This window comes from Osmia lignaria, chromosome 6 (assembly GCF_051020975.1).
Source record: "Osmia lignaria lignaria isolate PbOS001 chromosome 6, iyOsmLign1, whole genome shotgun sequence".
Taxonomy (NCBI): Eukaryota; Metazoa; Arthropoda; class Insecta; order Hymenoptera; family Megachilidae; genus Osmia; species Osmia lignaria.
In genome coordinates this window covers 9,757,937-9,776,812 of record NC_135037.1, presented here as the reverse complement: position 1 = coordinate 9,776,812, position 18,876 = coordinate 9,757,937, and the positions used below count along the sequence as shown (strand labels likewise).

Here is an 18,876-nt window from a genome sequence, read left to right as displayed (position 1 = left end):
GACCTGTGCGGCGCTCTTAGGCTAACCAGCGGAGACTCGATGAAAGCTCTGCCGTTGTTCTTTTGGTCATAATTCGAGTTCCACCGAGACAAGTCGAGATGCGATCGCGGTATCCACTCGTGGAACACTTCTGCAGGAAAGTTGAACGGCTACGAGATCGCAAGAACATTTAACGAGAAGTCGTGACGAAAAAAACGAACAACGGTTCGTCGCAATATGTTCTGGTGCGCGGTGTGGATGGTATGGTGATCGAAACTCCGAACAGCGTACAACGGTTTTTGAGACAAAAGATTTTCAAACATCTGCATCGAGTTACTCTAACATCAGTTGTCATTTCTACGTGTTCAAGTATTTTATTTCCGATTGATCGATAACCGTGAATTAGGTCGTTCACGAGTCGCGCCCCAAATAGCGGAAACCTGTATAAAAATCGCGAGGGTGGAAAAAGAAAATTGTTAGTTGGTGTACGAACGGGTCACCGGCTAACACATTCGACGATTGTTATATGCTTGAGCAACGTCGACGTATATGATGAAATTACAGCTGCTTGTAATCGAAACGGATTACTGCTGGAGGAAAGCGTTGCTTAGGTAAGCAAGTGATTGAGGATTTTCACCAAGCTACTTACGCTTTTAACACTTGTCAGTGAAGCTAAGCTGGTTTAGTGGCATTTCTTCTAAACATAGTACATGTCATTTTGTAATCAAAATATCGAAACCCTTCAATTATTCAATCCCTATACGAAAATATAATAACTTTAATATGTATTGAAACAAATGTATAAGTCCTTAAACTTTTTGCTATAAATCTTATCCTTTATTTTTTTTTTACTTTTTACTGTATGTATGAAGATTTCAATTCTATGCTGTGTATTTCAATACATTTCTATAAAAGTAGAATAGTTGAGATACTTTTTTTTAAGCATGTTTCTCATAATCTTCGTAGAGCTTTATCATATTTAATGTTATCATCGTAATAAAGTGTTATTTTTATCATTCTTTTGAAATATGCCGCCAATTTGCAAGTCGATAAAGCAAACTGTTAGCAGCTGTCGGTAGAAAACTTCAATTACCTACAATGATCGCCGTTTGGTGTGTGTCGCTTTAAAGAATCTGATGGCTTGTACGAGAAGAAAATACGACGAGGATTCAGAATGATTCAGAACGATTTGAGTTTCTCGACTCGTCCCTTTCGTTCTTCACGTTCGCGGTCCTTGAACTGACGCCATCTTCAATTTTATTTCTTTTTTTTTATTTAAGTGTCAATTTTCTGGAACTGTACGATACAGTAGATCTCATAAAAACGTTATGAATGTGGACAGTGCGTGTGGTGAACGAACAACGAACGGGCAGCCGTATAAATTGAAATGATAAAGTGATCGCGAAATGAGTTTGCGTCGTAGATCTAGTCTTCGAGCATCCCTGAAAGATTGCAAGCCAGAAAGGAGTCATTAGCCGTCCAAGTGTCCATGTAAAAGTCATTCAGTAGAATTCTTCCTCTTTGAAGTATTGTTGGTTAGTTTACGTGTTGTTTTGATACATGTGTTTTTGCCTTTCCATTGCATCCTTCCATGGAAAAAGTATTGTCTAAGCGAAGAAAGTAGTCCTAACTACATTTGTTGGTTATGTTTTACCATTACAACCGTCTGTCGTAAATCGCACGCTTCCCTAGCACGTTTTGATTAGTGATAAAAACTGAAAACATACAGTAGTGCGTGTACGTAGAAATAAAATGCACAAGTTAAGATTGCCTGTCAAGGTTGACTTGCCCAGTGCTTTAACAAGGTATGGTGATACTTGATCTACAGGTATCGATACTGTTTTTCTCAATTTTTCCTATTGCAATGACTGTATACTAGTATCTTGTTAAGCTATATATCTTTAAATTTTTTATCGTAGACAATGGTGTTGTAGCGATAAACAGACCGAAATTATTTCTCGTCAATGCTGTAATTGTGCGACACAATTTTCTATCGAACGCGCATTCTATTTACGACTTCTACAAGCTGTTAAAATAGTTAGAGTAATTGTACGCTTCAAATACAATTAGAGTGTTCCTATTCTACCGTTGTAACAATCTCGAATGTAACGTTTTGAAACACAGTATCGATACTATACATATTAGTTTAAATATTTTGACGCACTAACGATATAGTGTTATATCCCATTACTATTAGATTTACAGATCTGCATTGTGTATGTTTTCGAAGTTATATATACGTTAATAATAAGCATGAAACCATTGCTTACATTGCCTGTAATACATCATAGTACCAAATTTCATGAAATTAAATTAATTATGTAAGTTGCAGCATTAGAATCCGACTATTCTCCTGACATTGCGATCCAAGTTAAATTAACGAGAATATTTTCAGCTTAATATGGATTTTGAACAAACATTTTATCAATTTAATTAAGATAAAAAATTATCGTTATAACATTGTACATAAATGTTTGAGACGCGTATGTATTTTGTATGACAGAATATTATCAATAATGACGTGGATTCAAGTATAACTACATACAGCAATGTACAGGAAAACAACTAATGATTTGATTATCATATCCAGACGGACTGCTTATAAAAACTGATTGCTCTGATGCATCTGTTATTTTTGATAACAACCGGATTCAAATTTTTATCTAAAAGTTTGTGTACAATCGGTATACAAGGTTGTGACGATCGAAGTAAGAATGTAATTGAGTTGAATCATCAGAAAATTCGTTCTTTATACATACATACCAGTACGGTTTCAACGTTGATAACGAATTATAGAGTACGGGGTAATAGCCCACACGCGAGGAGACGATAATTTCATTACTGTCATGACACATCAAGCGAATGCTTGTTCTTTTCTGCTAATTGAGCTGCAGTCGTTGAGAGGCCGCCATTCTTATGGAAAGCAGCTGACCTTGGCAGTCATAAAACCTAATGCAAGCTGCAGGGCCCTGCCCGTGTCTATGCAACTCCTACCCGTCCAGTGTTCCACGTTTCCTTCGATGCGTCGAACCTTTCGAGTAGTTTCTCCGTGGGTTTCGTTAGTGAGGCAACATTACGAGTGCCTCTCGTGCATACTGTAAAATGATCCTTATACCGGATGCAATTAAATGTGCAAACATTATTTTCAAGATAGTAAGAGAAAATTTCATTGAATTATAAGTATTGTGCGTTGCGCGTTCTTTTGGGGGCGAGTGATTGATCGTCGTTCGCGGTCGCCTGTCGAAGGGCGACAAGGTAAAGGCGAGATCCCACTGAACCACCTGTGTGTGTTTTCGACTGCACATGCGCGTGTTTGCAGTTCTTTAGGTACACGTGCACTTAGCGGTTTGACCAGAGAACAGCACGAGCTGGACGACTCGACAACTCACCTATGTTACAGCTCTGCTAGTGTATTTTTGGCGTAGCATCTCTTCTACAATTCTTTAAACGTCAGATACAGACTCTAGTTCGATCAGTGTAAATTAAAATAGTGTCCGGTGAGGATAAGTCGTTCTCAATCGTATCTCGATCATTTAACAGGATGAGCCTACTCGTAATCGCGTTAGTGACACTAAATATATCGTTCATGGTACATTTAATGGGATAACGCAGTTTCGTTATGGCTTTGACGATACATTTTTCCAAATACCGTCGGTAATGTAAATTGTGCAGAAATCTTTAAACGTGGCCGAGCAATGGTAGGCGCCGTTACTTGATTCGGAGTTTTTGGCGTCGCACCTTTCACAAGACCTTGGTACAGTCGATTCGGATTTCATCCGTCGTTCAAATACTGTTTGGATATTCGTTATTGAAATTCTGACAGTTCAAAGTTTGATCTGTTTCTATGAGTGCTAGTGGTTATTCATGAAGTGAATTAAAAAACGCGGTGAACAATAAAGACACTTCGTTGGTATATCCTCTTCAAAATATCAAGTATGTATCTTGAATCAAATTTTTCTTAAATGAGATCAAAAAGTTCTATTGCAATAACACGATTTGAATGGTTTTCTTTAATGAGATTTATAGTTCTATCACCGAACGCCAACTTACTGGCACATCCTCAATGTTTACCTGTGAATCTCTCGCCTAATAACCTTACATCTCAACTGCGTCGTACATTAGGGCTGTTATTGTCACAATTTATAAAATGGAAGATTATATTAAATATTTCAATTTAATCCGTCTGTTTTGACATTCAAACCGCGAATAAATTACTTAATCATTATCTCATGGTAAAAGTCTTAATTGTATGTGTATTTACTATTCAACTTATCCGCATAAAATTTATAGGTTATGCGATTAGTATGCACCTTTGTTAGTGAAAGTATTCGTTTAAATCGATACATTTTTATTCATACATACTTTTACTCGATCAGTTATGTAGATTTCCAGAAATATCGTTCCCAATAATTTCCAAGGTTTTTACTTTTCAGTAACGTTGTTGCATCGTTGATTTTTCCCAGTCCTACGTACCATAATGCAGCTTGTTCTTGCTCCCTCTCTTGCAGACTCTGCGCCTGTTTCGGTATCTCTTTCCGTCTCTTTCTCCTTTTCTCTTGCCTACTTACCGAGCTTTGCGGCTTGTAGTATTTACGTTGCGCGCGAACATGAAGCCGGTGCAAACTGTTATTTTGCTGGACGTGTAAGTAGACGGTAACGGTGAACAGATTTTCTTGCGTTTTCTGCGATGTACATACACGTATCTAAAGAATGTCGATGTTGATCAACCCTTTTTCCTTCTACGAACGAACTTATCAACGTTGTTCGCACGAATGAATCGTTTCAGTTTTCTAGACGTTTTCGCGATTACTCACGATCAGTTATATGTAGTTCGCATAAAGGAATAATCATTACCTGTTTACGGTCGGAATTAGTTACGCGTTTATCGGGTGCGGTGTGTTCGAAAGAACGTAAACAACTCGCAGAGGTAAAGAGTTAATTCATAAAGCCATTTGTTAGCAGTGAAAAAAAAATACGAATAGATAACGTCCTTTACATTTCCTTGCTTATTTTTCATTCTCATTATTTCTGGAATAAGTTTTCACGTTCGAGCCGCTTTTGAAAATTCAAATTCGAATCGATCAGTCGAGAGAACTTTAGTTAAATCTAGCCGCGGAACATAAATTTAAAACGAACAAACTACTTGAACAAAATTATCGCCAACGTTCCTCGCGTTTCGCCGACGCGAAACGCCATAACTTTTCCGCGCAAATAGGATTTTCCTTGAACAGAAATTTCGCAAAGTCAGATACGTATCCGTGTCCAAAACGAACGATTACATACGACTTACGTTTCCTCTAATCTCTTAACCCGTGTCTGAAACGTTGATAAACGTAATCGATCATGTTTCCTCGACCATCCCGTACATTGTTCATTTCTATACCCGATAGAAATTATTAGCATCGATTGTAGATGTGTCCGGGTCAATTGGCCGTGTCCTCGATGATTTTTCCACTGGTCGGAAAGTAATTTCTCGGACAATGCTGCTTGCTTTAAACAACGTCTATAAGGCTCAGGGGTAATCGATATTCTCTACAAAGTACGGGAAATTGAGGAAAAGTTAGAATTATCATTAATGCAAGAGAAACAAAGGTAATATAGGGGTTTTGTTTCATTGCGCATGATAAGGGGTGAGTTAGGTCGCGTGTAACACCCTTGATTATTTCATTCGCGAACAGCGATGGACGTTTAAAATTTTCTATCACAAGTTTCCAGCCATTTATATCGTACTCTGATTTAGAAATCATTGAACCGTTGCCTAATCGCGAAGCAAAATTTAATGGTAACGTGATAAGGATTTTATCAAATTTTGTAGGGACAGTGTGGGTCACGGAGTTAACAGAATCGATAACACGAGCCATGGCACGCAATCTCTACTATTCCGCGGTATAGATTATTTATAAGATATTTATAAATATTGTAGATAAAAATCGGATACTACGGGAGGTATAGTCTTACGTGTCGATATAAGAGGATTGTAAGTTTGAAACGTGTAAGACTCGTGCACGAGTTCAAGTGCGAGACGATTCATCGAATCAAATTGAATCTATGGTCGAAGATTCGTCTAACGCGTCGTAGGTGAAGTGAATCAGTTAGGAGGAAAGAGGAAATGAGTCACGAGTTGTCTGAGCCGCTTATTCGTGACGTAAATGCATCTATTCTAACAGTCGTCATCACGATGACGTTTTCTCCTTCCACGAGAATGGATGCATTTCCCATTTGTCATTCGTTCTTTGTGGAATCGCATTCCATAGGGTGTCTCAAAGATGCAGGCTAGAATATAACTAAAGAATGTAATTCATTTGCATATCCCGCTATTTCATTTTTCCTCGCTGTAGTATTTTATACGAGTACGGTAAACGGATCTTTCCTATCGTTTTAGAAAGAGAAAAACTTCGTCTCCTTAACCCGTAAATCGAGGAACGATAAAAGTTAATTGCACCGGGACAAAGTTAGCCTACCCTGCACCTCATATATGGCTCATTTTATCGCTGTGAAAAGCGCCGCGATTATTCACGAGTGGGGTCGCGATAAATATTCATAGTCTTGCATTGTTTTCGTTCTCGATGCCGGATTACTCGTAGAATTATTTCCCTCGCTCTATAGTTTCGCGGTAATTGCCTTTCTTCTCTTTTCCAACAGCTCGAATTTTTGCTAGCAAACGTCCAAGGTGTGCGTTTCAAACGCGTTCCGTTTGATAATACTAATTCCTGGAAATTTGAAGTCACTGTTCGCAACATCGACACGATTGTTATTCGAGCTGATAACTCCGTTGCACGGTAAATAGAATCGTGTGTACATACAGTTGCATTTGGTATCGTGTTCGCGCATTATCGAGCTGCAGTGTTCTTTTAATGTTCTGTTGCCAGAGTATATGTATTTGCGAAAAACTTGTGTTAACATTTTGACGGTTGAATGATCAACGCTTCTAATGATTTCATAGTTTTTTCATTGTACTTTCGAATGGGACTACTGGCCATTCGAAACTTGGTGAAATTGTTCAGATAGGTATGAAAAGTAATTGGAGTGAATCCCAGCTTCGGCAATTAGCACATTCTTTAGGATTTACTAATTTATCTAATTTTATCTTTTTTTTTAATTTCGATTTGATATGTGCAAGCGTTCGATTGTTCACTGTACGATTATTTACATTTTCGAAGCTGAGATTAAAAATTTTCCCTCTGATCTTCTAACGCCCACCAAGTTTCATTTTGATCGACTCCTAGTGCCATTCTAAAGAATATTCATTTCATATCAAAGTCGCGAATACGCGGCAACGATCATCAAACTGTTAAATACCTTTCTCCCGATTCCCTTGATTAGGCACGATCGAATCACCGATCAGACTGGTCCACGTGCTGAAATTGTTTCGGAGGATGATTTGTGACGGGTGTCGTAGATGAAACAAATTGGGCTCGAGTGTTGTACCGATGGAGGCCGTGCGAAAGAAGTTGCATGCGAAAATAGGCGAGGCTCGGTTGTTCGGTGGTTCACGTAACGATGAAAATGAGATGCTGCAATTGAGAAGCTGTTCGGAGAGGAGTGTAATTGACGTTCCATTAAACGCTGAACTCGACACTCGAAGGTAATTCAGGCGTTACACGTTGATTTTCAAAGAAACAGACGAGCTTATTTCAAATCATCTCATCGTCGTCTCGAATTTGATCCATAATTATGTAATTCATTACGAACACCTTTTCGAGTCATATTTATTAGATAACTCACAATTCTTGTATCGATCAATCATTAATTTAAAATCATTTTCAAGTGACGCACGTGTACAAATTCCGACTCCTACACGCTTTCAAAGTACACACGATCCTATCATCCCACGCTTTGTTATCTTGTTGCCAAAGTGTCTAATACGTTTATAACCCAGCGCACCTAACGTATCTGTAACAGCTAATCGATAATAAACAATCAGTTTACAACGATTTAATATTCTTTTAACGAGCGTCGATGAATATTTTCGAAGACCCGCTCGTGTGCGTCAGTTGTTTCGACTTCGATGTCCGATAAAGATACTCATTTCTAAGGAATGCAGTTTTCTCTGACCGATTACAGTAAAAGCAAGCTGCAGTTACGAACGAAACGTACGGTTTCAATTTCGAGAATGTTCGCATCGAGCAATGCCGATGAAAAGAGGATATCCCGAGCCAAGCTTGGGAACAATTGGCTGCGATGCTTTGTTCGGTTTTTCCACGAAGAATTAGTTGACCTTTCCGTTAAGACGTTAACTTGCCCCTGGAAATATTGCTCGTTCGATCATACACGTGCGACTTATCTGCTGCAATTGATGCACCGAACATGCTATAATGCATGTGTATCGTTTGTCGCGTTAGAAGGTTACAACTCGTTTTTCTAATATTCTTACTCGTTCGTATAACTGGTTAAAAAAAAAAAAGAATTATTATGCTACCTCATCGTGTATGCAATAAACGCAATTGATAATAGAAATCATTTCCATTCCCTAGAGGCACGATATCGTCAGATGACAATGCTTTGCATTTTTTTAAATTAAACATCTGATATTTGCAATTTTAATATTTCATATTTTACCTGTTGCTTTTATATTGTTGCAGTTCTAAGTCTTCCTCTAAGCCACCTTCGATGAAACGCCTTCGCTGTGTCTTAGATCAGCCTGAACAATCATAAACGGATTAATAAAATCACATTTTTCGCGACTGCTGCATCGACAGAATGTCGTTGCATTTTTTCTCGCAATTTACTAAATGCATTGGTATGAATTCGAGCTTAACCCTAATACGAACCGCGTGGCTATCGTTCAGGGACCCTGGCGGGAAGCCTCTCATCGATAGACAATAATTTCTTTGTTGACTACTGCTCGTCGTTAATTATAACCTCGAGTCATCGCGTTTATTCCTGTTCATATCCCTCCCTCGAATTGCCCTTTGCATCGAGCCGATTAATTTGATGTGTTTGCCTTTCTCTTCGAAGAAAATCGTATCAAAGTCGCAGATAATACGTAGATTATTTTGGGTATTAATTAATTATACTTTACGCAATGTGTTTTTTAAAAAAAAGGATGACCGTGACTCGTTAATCATACGTTACGTTATCTTTTGCGGTGTCCAATGAAGTAACTCGGTTGAGATACATAAAATACCAAGCTGGACGAGCGTGATTAACATTTCTTGGGTTTTTATGGCTCGATAAGAAATTACGTTTTCCTTAGTACTGTTGCCAACTGAAATTAAACACGTTCCATCGAAGAGTAAAGAAAACTCGTAAAGTAGGAAAAGAAAGTAAATGAAGATTTGATTCGCTGTGTTATTTATTTTCGTAATACCTGGCCGGATTATTAATAGTTTCGGTACATTGTTTCATTGGAAATTTGTTACGAGTTTGAAAATATTTATTTCTTCGTTTTCTATTTATACTGTAGATATTTCATCCTGCCTGTCGAAAGTTAGAAAAATTATTTCCCGCGGATTCTGTTTATCGTACCGGAAATGAATTAACTTCCGAAGGACGAAGGCATTGGAAAATATCAGCCACAACGTGGAAACTGGGTCATTTATAATCTGCATATTATTCAATCTACCAAATGCAACATTCTAAGCGTACGAATGAATTCACACGATCATCAATATTTTAGAAGTGTACCTTAATACTTACATTACTGACAATTTACGTGTACGTACTTTAACGTTGATTTCTTCTTTTGTGAAAACAGGAAGCGATGTGTACATCGTTCAGCACGCTCGCGGAGCAATCATTTCGTAATATGGAATTGCGATTTAAGCGAGCAGTCGACGAAGTAGGTAAAAAATGACCCAATTTCCAGACTAGATAGAAGCGTTCGAGTTGAAAGGAATCAAGGAGATTCTATTTCAGGAACATCCTCGAACTTGAGTCACTATTTTATTCTTCATTGTTGGAAGTAATTCGACGCGAAGTGAATCGAACACCCACGGTCGGGAAATGGAAATGCAATTGACGCATGATTTTTCAGGAAACGCTTGAAAGGGAGGCAAATATTTCCTCGCTTAGCAACCGACCGTTTGCGATCGGCCTTCGAGAAAACGGAGCTACGAAAGAGATTGTAGATGTTGAAATTAATTTCTTGCTGATTTATAGCCAGGCGGGATTTAAATGTACTCGTCTGTAATTTGGTATCTGTTATCTGCTAGGATAAATACCTCGATTTACTGGGCGAAATTACAGAAAGAATAAAAACGGACCCGTGAAGGCTATTGTAAAGAGTTAGAAGGTAATTGTGCCGGGTCTTATGGGAGGTTCCGTCACGCGGTACGGGGACTCGCCCATGGAATGATTATTCAGCTGGGTCAAAAGGGTCGTCGGTCTGGAACGCGGCGACACCAAGGTTGTAAAGGTTCGTTCGGCTGCTTACCGAGTCAGGTTCCGAGTTTTTCGTGAAACGACCCCATAAAAGAGGACCCGGACATTGTTCTTTAAATTTCCTTTTCGTGTTTGTAAAAGGATATTACCGTTAGTTTTATGGGGTCCAAAATGGAATTTTAGTAGGAATATAAAATTCGAAGTTATTTGTGTGCAACTTAAGTAGCATTCTTTTGACTATTATATTTAAATTCTAGGACAGAACGCTGTCGTTGAATAATCTCTATGAATATAGGACACAATACTTGTAAGATATCTGTTTACCTTCTACAAGTGACATTGAAAATAAATGTACAGATAACGTCCCCCAAGAGGCTAAATAACTATATTTACTTCCTTAATGGGAAATTTTAAATATGATCCTAAAATATCAGCAATACGCACAAACATTTGCAAAAGATTACGTAAGACTTAATTTTCAGTCAGCATAATGTTCACTTATTAGATGCACTTGAAGAAATTGAAACGACCGAACGAATCGAGTTCTATTTGTTCTTTGTTACTCGACTAACGCCCAATGCTGTTCTAGCTTCGTCTCCAACACGGACGTAGAATTATCTACGCGGGATTTATCGTTCTATTCGACGCAGAACGCGAGATCCGCCTACAAGGAGCCTCTTATCTCCGTACCACCCACGCGTTGCATTTCTTGTTGCACATTTCACGTTTCGCGATGAACGAAGAGGAGATTCTTTTGACGCGAGGAGGCACGAGTTTTACTCGCGTGTTAAGATAAATCAGCATTTTAAGCACGGGCCGCGTTAATTGTTACGAACGAGATCCTGCCTGGAAGTTAATTAAACTTGAACCGTAGTCGGATAACGCGGTGGGGTCTTTCAACGATTTCCGGTTGCATTTAACGAGAGTCGTATGATTAAAGCCGAGACGATCGCTCGAAGAAATTACATTTTGTACCTGTTATTTTATAAGTTCGAGAAATATTGAATAAAATCCTTTTTATGCAGAAGTGATTTAGGTCGTGAAAAATATCTTTTCTACCCCCTGGTCGTTATAACGCGTTCTTTTATATCCGTTGAAGTTTAATAGCTGGCGGCGTTTCTACTCGTCATCCCTGGGTATTATCACCGGTGAATGTCTCTGCACTTTCCGGAAACTTCCTGCGGATATTGTATATCTGGTGTGCCTCGCCCATCCAGGATTTCAGCGAAGCCTGGTGCTGCCTTTAAAACGCGCCCCGTCGAGTACCCTTAACACGATAACCTTTTGCTCGACGGCCGATGATAACTAAAAGTAGAACGTGTTATGTTGGCTGCATCGTTGAGCGTCAACGATCCGGTTAAACGTGGACTGCTCGAACGTTTTATCGAACGACCGACGCGACGTGAACAATAAATTCGCCTGGCCTGATTTTTGCTTCGAGACCAGATGGGAAAAAGAAAAAAAAAAAAGGAGATTTCCTTTCGATCAGAAAGATTTCCGGTTAGAATCGCGTTCTATCGATCGACAAGAAAGCAAGGTATTGTCGTGGCTTGAAATTCATCGAACGAACCGTATCCCGTCTATAAATAATCATGCTTGATCTGCATTTAAATTAATACTCTTACGATGCGTGGTGTCGTTTACTGTTCTTTGCGACGCCAGGTCGATTGGAAAGTTTTGAAAGTAATTATTTCTTCTCGATTGTTAAAATTTGATTCTGAAAATAAACGATTTAGAGATGCTTTGTCATTTGTTTATATCCTTAGTAAGTTAGATGCAAAGTATCCTCTCATAGTTTTATGTAACGTCAGGATGTGCTTCGGATGATAAACATTTCATTCGGGCGCTACATCGTGGACAAGTTACGTAAAGTTGGCTCGGTATGCAAAGTGTTAATTATGCTTAAACCGATTCGAAGATTGCGCTTGAGAACTTACAAGGATAATTTAAACCCGTGGGATTTTACGCGGAAAATAGAATCAATCTTCATAAAGCACTTGCCATAATTGACACCGCCTTGTTAAAAAAGAAACAACTATAAATAAAGTGCTTAAAGTAGAAAGGACTGCAAATAGCGAATCGATGGCGCCAAACGTTTCCCTTTTGTACCACTCTAATACCTATCTAATAAAACAAACATCATTATCCATCTTGCATATTTTACGCAATCCAGTCGCATCGATTAAAAAATTCCATACCATATTTGTTCGTAACGTTACCTTGCATCTGAAAAACTCCATCATATACCTGCTGACCGCTTTTCATGCCAAGGTCCGCCGCTGTTTTTCTAAAACAAAAATAATTGTAATAAAGGAATTACGTTGAAACTAACCCTTTCGCACCGAAGAGCTTATACGTATGCTTTTCTAACAAAAGGGGAGCTTTTCGATATGTCGGTTGGGTGCAAGGTTTGCGTAATTATCGGGGATCCGAAAGGTAACGATTTCGCTAAGTTATAATCCGGGCAAACGAACAGAGATTTAGCGAGAAACGCGTCGGAGCGAAAGGGTTAGAAAATTGATCGCCTCCTCGGTGGAGGATGGGTATGGGATCCGGCACGTGGAACGGCGAAGCAATTGCGAATGATAGCTCCGTCGTCTTCTGTTCGCAGGATGGTATTGGACCCCAAGGTCACGAGTCTGCATAGTGATTACGGAAGCTTCGATCGACCATTGGGCGCCGGTGAGGGCCACGAGAGGGACGTCGAGGCGGCGGTTGATGGAAGCAGCAACGGGATGGCACAGTCGAGCGACGTTTACCAACGGCAGCCGTTATTACCTGGTGCACCTACCAAAGGGAAGGATAAGTGGGCCGGCGTTGCATCCGGCTCCGATTATTACGTGGACGACGAGGACGAGAAGATCGACAGTCTTGGACGGCATCCCGGCATACCGAACGGCTCTGGGAATGGCGTTGTTAAGCTCGACATACCGGCTCCGCATCGGGAGGAGCCTCGTTTCCCTAAAGAGAAGTGGAAAACGTTTCTTGGTAAGGATCACGAAGGACACTTCCTTTTTATTCTGGACGACTTGCACGCGCGTCTTTCCTTGGTTATGGGACACCCTGCTAAGGAGATAATGGTAAATTGATGCTCTGACTTCACGATGAATACTGTCTCCAGTTCTTCTATGGAGTTGATGTTAACTGTGGAAAATTGCTCCATCATAGACCGCTTCTTTTTTTTATTTTTTTTTATTTTTTTATATGAAATATAAATCTAGGTAAAATGGTACTGACAGAAAGGGTAACATGCCTACTGCCACATAGGCAAACTCTTGGACAGCACTGGCGCAGGTACTTACTCTTTCTGGGCCAGGTTCTCGAGTACGCTCGGTTCACACGACGGGGGTTGTACATCGAGATCGAGGTCATCGGATGGCCTGGTATTTCGCTGCAGATCTGCTCGGAGGTTGCTCTAACACGGCCAGGCTCGATCATGAGTTCTTGAACGATGAATCTGAAACGATCGAGTTATTAGAACCGGCTCGTGTCTCGGTTCCGTTAGGCTACTTACTTGTTTCTGAACTGGATCGTTGCGTGACAAAATTTCTCGGCATTGGCCATGATTCACATACAAATGTCTCTGCTAGTTCACGATGCAAGTGAAAACCAGCAGAGTTCAAGGGGAGAGAGAGATTTTTATTTCTGAAGAAAAATCATCACCTTATAAGACCTATAATTGATAATCTTGCGATCTTGATACAGATTCAAGAGATAAACATTGATCGATAGGGGCAAGATACTGATTACTAATTAAAATGACAACAGAAATGATTTGCAAGATATGAATGATTGATTATTATATTGAATAATCTTTTCTTATGATTTACGTCTATTCTTCGTCATATAATTGAAATGATAAAACTTTGATATCAGTTAAGCATCTGAGTTTTGAAATTTTGATTTTTACGTTTGTTCATGATTTATTTATAAGAATATCATTTCTTGTAAGGTATCAAATGATTCGTTCACCTTACTATCTAAATGATCCAACAATGACGTTTTATATCCATAATTTCAATTAAACAGATTTTGAAGAGCTATCTAACGTGATAATGAACGAGAACGAGAACACGTTTCTTTGTTTTTGCTGTTCTAATCGACGATTAGAACGATAGTACGTTTTGCGGATGTAGACGACCACGATTTTGTGGTTGAATTTCGAAAAGCATTTTCCACGTTGGTAGAAAGCCAAAGTGCAAGCCAAATTCTGGCAGCCTGCCATTTCTTGCGGATCTGTATTATCCTGGTACCAGACTTCGAGTTGCAGCTTTTGATTAATATGCAGCGCGTTCAAAGCGTGTGCGTCATTTGAAAACGATTCCTAAATCAATGAAAAATAATTTAATTAATAAAGAATTACGTATTTCTATAAAAAAAATATTTCTTTCATTTACATTAAATTTGTGATGTTGATTTATATTTTCTATTTCCAAAATATGCATGTGTACGATACGATCCACAGAGGTGGAAAAGAATACTCTTTTGGCAGAGGAACGGGTCGTTTGCAATTTGTGGGACAAAGGGAGCGTAGCAGAGTAAAGTGGAATAGCTGTAGCTTTTTGTACGCAACGACAGAGAGAATAAAATGTACCATGACAATCGTTACCTATATTTTCTGGTGCACGCGCAATATTCGACTAAATCCGGCGACCCGCATCCTTGAGTCACCAGTTTATTTCTATCCGATTGATGTATACATCTGTGCATTGTTTTAAATTAAATGCATTTTATCGTGCGATTTCCTGGAACCCTATTCTGTATCATGATCGATCATAGATCATCGGTTAAATTGTCTGGAATTAGTTAAATTGTTCTCCAAAGATTCAATATGAATTTATAGTATCATCGAGACAAGCTCACTGACCTTTCTCTGTTAAGAAGTTGAAAATGATCGGTAGATATAAATAATAGAAGATACATTAATGGTTATCTCACTTTATGTTGCAGCATTTTTATTTATGTTCGTGAACTTCATATCGACCACTGCGTCCCTCGCGATGGTGCACGAGCGGGTCCCCGATCGGAACACGTACGGCCCGCTTCCGGATGTGGTGTTGGACAATATCGCCGCTCAGGATTGGGCTCTCAACGTATCGGAAGTTTTGATTATGATACTGTCCAACTCAGCGATGGTTTTTATTATTTTTCATAAGCATAGGTACGTATTCAGGAGTAACAAGAAAGTTTCGTTTATAAAATTGGACCCTCGACGAGTACGATCAACTTGAACAGAGGTATACATTAACGAGTCAAAGTTTCTGCTTGATTATTATTTTCAAGCTTCGGCTTCGAGGCTTTCTAGATTTTCAGTCGGCATTAGGAGTATTAGGATAGATATTTTAGGATAGATATTTGAGTTAATATTATATGATATTTTGATCCTTCCAGATTTATCGTTGTTAGGCGAATATTTCTCTTGATGGGGCTGCTGTACATGATGAGAAGCATCACCATGTACGTGACGGTACTGCCGGTGGCAAGCAAAACGTACTTTTGCAGCCCTAAAGCTAACAACACGAATCCGCTTCTCGTTACCAAGAGGGTACTGCAGCTGATTTCTGGCTTCGGCTTATCTATAAACGGCAAGCACACTTATTGCGGAGATTATATTTACAGCGGTCACACGGTTGTGCTTGTACTTAGTTACCTGATTATCAAGGAATGTACGTATAAAGATCCCTTTACACCATACAATTGTAGCTCTACATTTGAATAATACTATTAACGTTATAAAGTAGTGTATTATAAGAATGAAAAGGATAATTAAAAATACAGATTCTCCGAGAAGATGTCAACCAATACATTGGCTGGCTGGCGTTCTTGTTCTTGTTGGGATAATCATGGTCTTGGTGGCTCACGGACATTATACCGTGGACGTCCTTATAGCTTACTATGTAACTACACGCTTATGGTATATTTATCATACGTTAGCTAATAATTCGCATCTTAAGGTAAGTTGTGCTTCCATGCCAATAATTCTATACGTTAATAATATACATTTGCCATAGAATTCATTTTATATATGGATCTATGGTGATACGAAAGGAATTCATTTCTATCTACGATAAGATAAATGAAGAAGAATTTTGATATATTAAGAAACAAAAGGAAAATATTGAAATGTTTTTACAGCAATACGAACCAAACAACTTTCTGGCCCGGCTCTGGTGGTTTCCTATTTTTAAATATTTCGAGAAAAATGTGGGCGGCACGGTGCCACGACAATACGACTGGCCTTTACCCTGGCCTCGACGATTCCTTGCCAAGCACCCTAATCGAGACAGTTAATGTCTGTCTTTGGTTTCGCGATAGAGGCTGTCAAACAACGGAGTTACTTTTGTTGTAATTTTGTATGTATATATATATATATATAAACATATATGTATACGTATCTAGGCTTACAATGTGAAGATAAGAAAGCTTTACTAGAAAAGAAAAAAAGAAGTGGTACGAGATGAGGATGATGCGGGTGGTGCAAGCTTTTGGTCAGCGTTTGCCTCGAGGCTCGACGAAAGTTTGCGGTCTTCACTTCCTTAAAACGAAACAAAAGAGAAAAAAAAATGCAAAAAAAGCAAAACAAAAAAAAGTGTAAAACATGAACGATAGTGAAAGAAAAGATGTTTGTATCGTCATGTTCGTTATCGTCCATACGCAAAACCTATTTTCTTCTTGATTTTGATACGACTTATACATAAGATGTAAGAAGATAGATAACGATAGATCAAAGTTTAATCTCAGAATGGAATGAAATTCACTTAGAGGGAGGTATCCAAGAGTTACCAACAAATGTAGTGTATAAAATAAATGCTAGATATCTCTATTTTCAGATACTCCGAAATGTGAAATACTTAGGTGTACAACAAACAAATTTACGCTGTATTACATACGAGCGTGGAAACACTCAGATGTCTTGTTGAAAATGTAGTGTATAACGACGAAGAGAGAAATTTGTTTTTATAACTCTCTCGTTTGAACAACGACACGGATTGGAAAAAAATTACCGAAAAAAGAAAAAAAAAAGATACCGTGCTGCAAAGTTTATTTTTCAAATAGCGAAATTTCGTTTGCAGCGAGACCTTCCTCTGACCGATCTTTGGAGCGTCTTCTAATCTTTCGACTTCCAAAATACCAAGACGATGTCGTTCTCTGATATTTGTTACACTGCGGCATGCCTTATTCCGATGAAAGTCAATCGAATGATGTGCAATTTTTTAATTGCTTCAATTGGTCAATTATCGTTTCTCTAGCTTTATCTCGTAGCATTCCCTCGAAATTGATACCGTCTTAAACAAATATTTATTTTTTCTTTTTTTAATTTTTTTTTTAAGGAGAAACGCGTAGCGAAGTGAATTGGCCCATAGTTAGAAATAAAACAATTAATCGTGCAATTTCGTGGGACCAAATCTAGAACAATTGGAAATGTAATATAATTGAATAGAGTAGCGAGAGAGTGTGATTGTTTCTTAGCAGCGACAATAGACAATGCGCATACTTAATACGAACACGAAGAATTAGTATCAGATGCCGGTGTTCTTCTATTTTGTAAAATACGGCTGACTGTTACACACTGATGTGTATCGCATCGTAATGTGTTCTCTTCGACAGACTTTTTTTATATATGGTTAAACGTGGTGCCCCGTATTTCGAAATTCGTGTAATTCCTCGGAATAAGGTCGTCTTTACATTCTACATTCACGAACATACACACACCAGATGTTGTCACGCATATAAGCGAAGACGGAGACGCGAATCGTGCGAAGAAAAACCATTAGAAATGAAAATTAGAAAGAGAATGAAATAGAAAAGTAAATGCATTCTCTTCGCAGTAAATTCTTCGCACGATTTTTTTCTTCCCCCGATCTTCTATCATCTTGCTATGAAACTCGCAACGATAATTATTCATTCTGATTCTTGCCTGGTCGCGAGTTTCAGTTTCATCCTCATTTTCTATTCGAATTATAGTAGCACAAAACGCTTTCGAAATCTTCGCTTATCGATCATGCGAAGAACGTTTCAATGAATCTCAATTTCTTTCGAAGAGATGGGAGGATGGAGGATATGCAAATAGAATGCGAGCGATTTATGTATCTTTCGAAACCGTGGAATGATGTTTGTGAAATCATGTGCATAGTTTAAGCGACGTTAACCACAGCGATTTGTTGGGTTTCTTTTTCTGCACGCACGATTTATTGTTGATAACTGGGTGCAGAGATCTAATTGGCTCGAGGAAACGTGCGTTCTTTGGAGTGGGCTCGACTTGTAAATTAGCGAAATAAATCAATGGAAATCAAGAAATCAGTCACGATGGTGTCCAGTTTCTGGCTTTTCTTTTTTTTTTCACGAATTTGACGGTCGAACAACGAGAGAAGAAAATGAGACATTTCACGACACCCGGATGATGAACAGTATGGAGATGAACGCGGCAGCGAGGCGAATAAAGAAATTGAATCCGTTGGCCCTTATTACGTGTAATTACGTCTCTTTCCGTCTGTGATGATTAACGAAGAAACGAAGAGTCGTCGTTGCGCTAGTTTTCGTTCGTGATACGAAACTGAAACGCGACCGCTAAAC

The 18,876-nt window shown here is 38.8% G+C and overlaps 1 protein-coding gene and 1 long non-coding RNA gene across 14 annotated transcripts; one reads left to right on the top strand and one right to left on the bottom strand.

The window, feature by feature from the left end:
* The first annotated feature begins 79 nt into the window (after nucleotides 1-79).
* LOC117607802 (phosphatidylcholine:ceramide cholinephosphotransferase 2) lies at nucleotides 80-18,643 on the top strand. 13 transcript variants are annotated; one of them, XM_076688550.1, is made up of 7 exons: nucleotides 1,118-1,514; nucleotides 7,303-7,564; nucleotides 12,914-13,290; nucleotides 15,253-15,463; nucleotides 15,694-15,968; nucleotides 16,081-16,256; nucleotides 16,438-18,643. In XM_076688550.1, the coding sequence occupies exons 2-7, from the start codon at nucleotides 7,410-7,412 to the stop codon at nucleotides 16,591-16,593; spliced, it is 1,350 nt and encodes a 449-aa protein (XP_076544665.1). In that variant the 5' UTR covers nucleotides 1,118-1,514; nucleotides 7,303-7,409; the 3' UTR covers nucleotides 16,594-18,643. The 13 variants fall into 13 exon arrangements, with proteins under 13 accessions (XP_034187824.1, XP_076544665.1, XP_076544664.1 ...); XM_076688549.1 differs by having other exon boundaries at nucleotides 1,118-1,784; XM_076688551.1 differs by lacking the exon at nucleotides 1,118-1,514 and adding an exon at nucleotides 3,483-3,912.
* LOC117607809 (uncharacterized) lies at nucleotides 7,559-12,486 on the bottom strand. Its single transcript, XR_004582243.2, has 3 exons — nucleotides 8,751-12,486; nucleotides 8,539-8,620; nucleotides 7,559-8,365 (listed from the first exon to the last, which is right to left on the bottom strand). It is a non-coding gene; the product is annotated as an uncharacterized LOC117607809 (long non-coding RNA).
* Nucleotides 18,644-18,876: the final 233 nt, after the last annotated feature.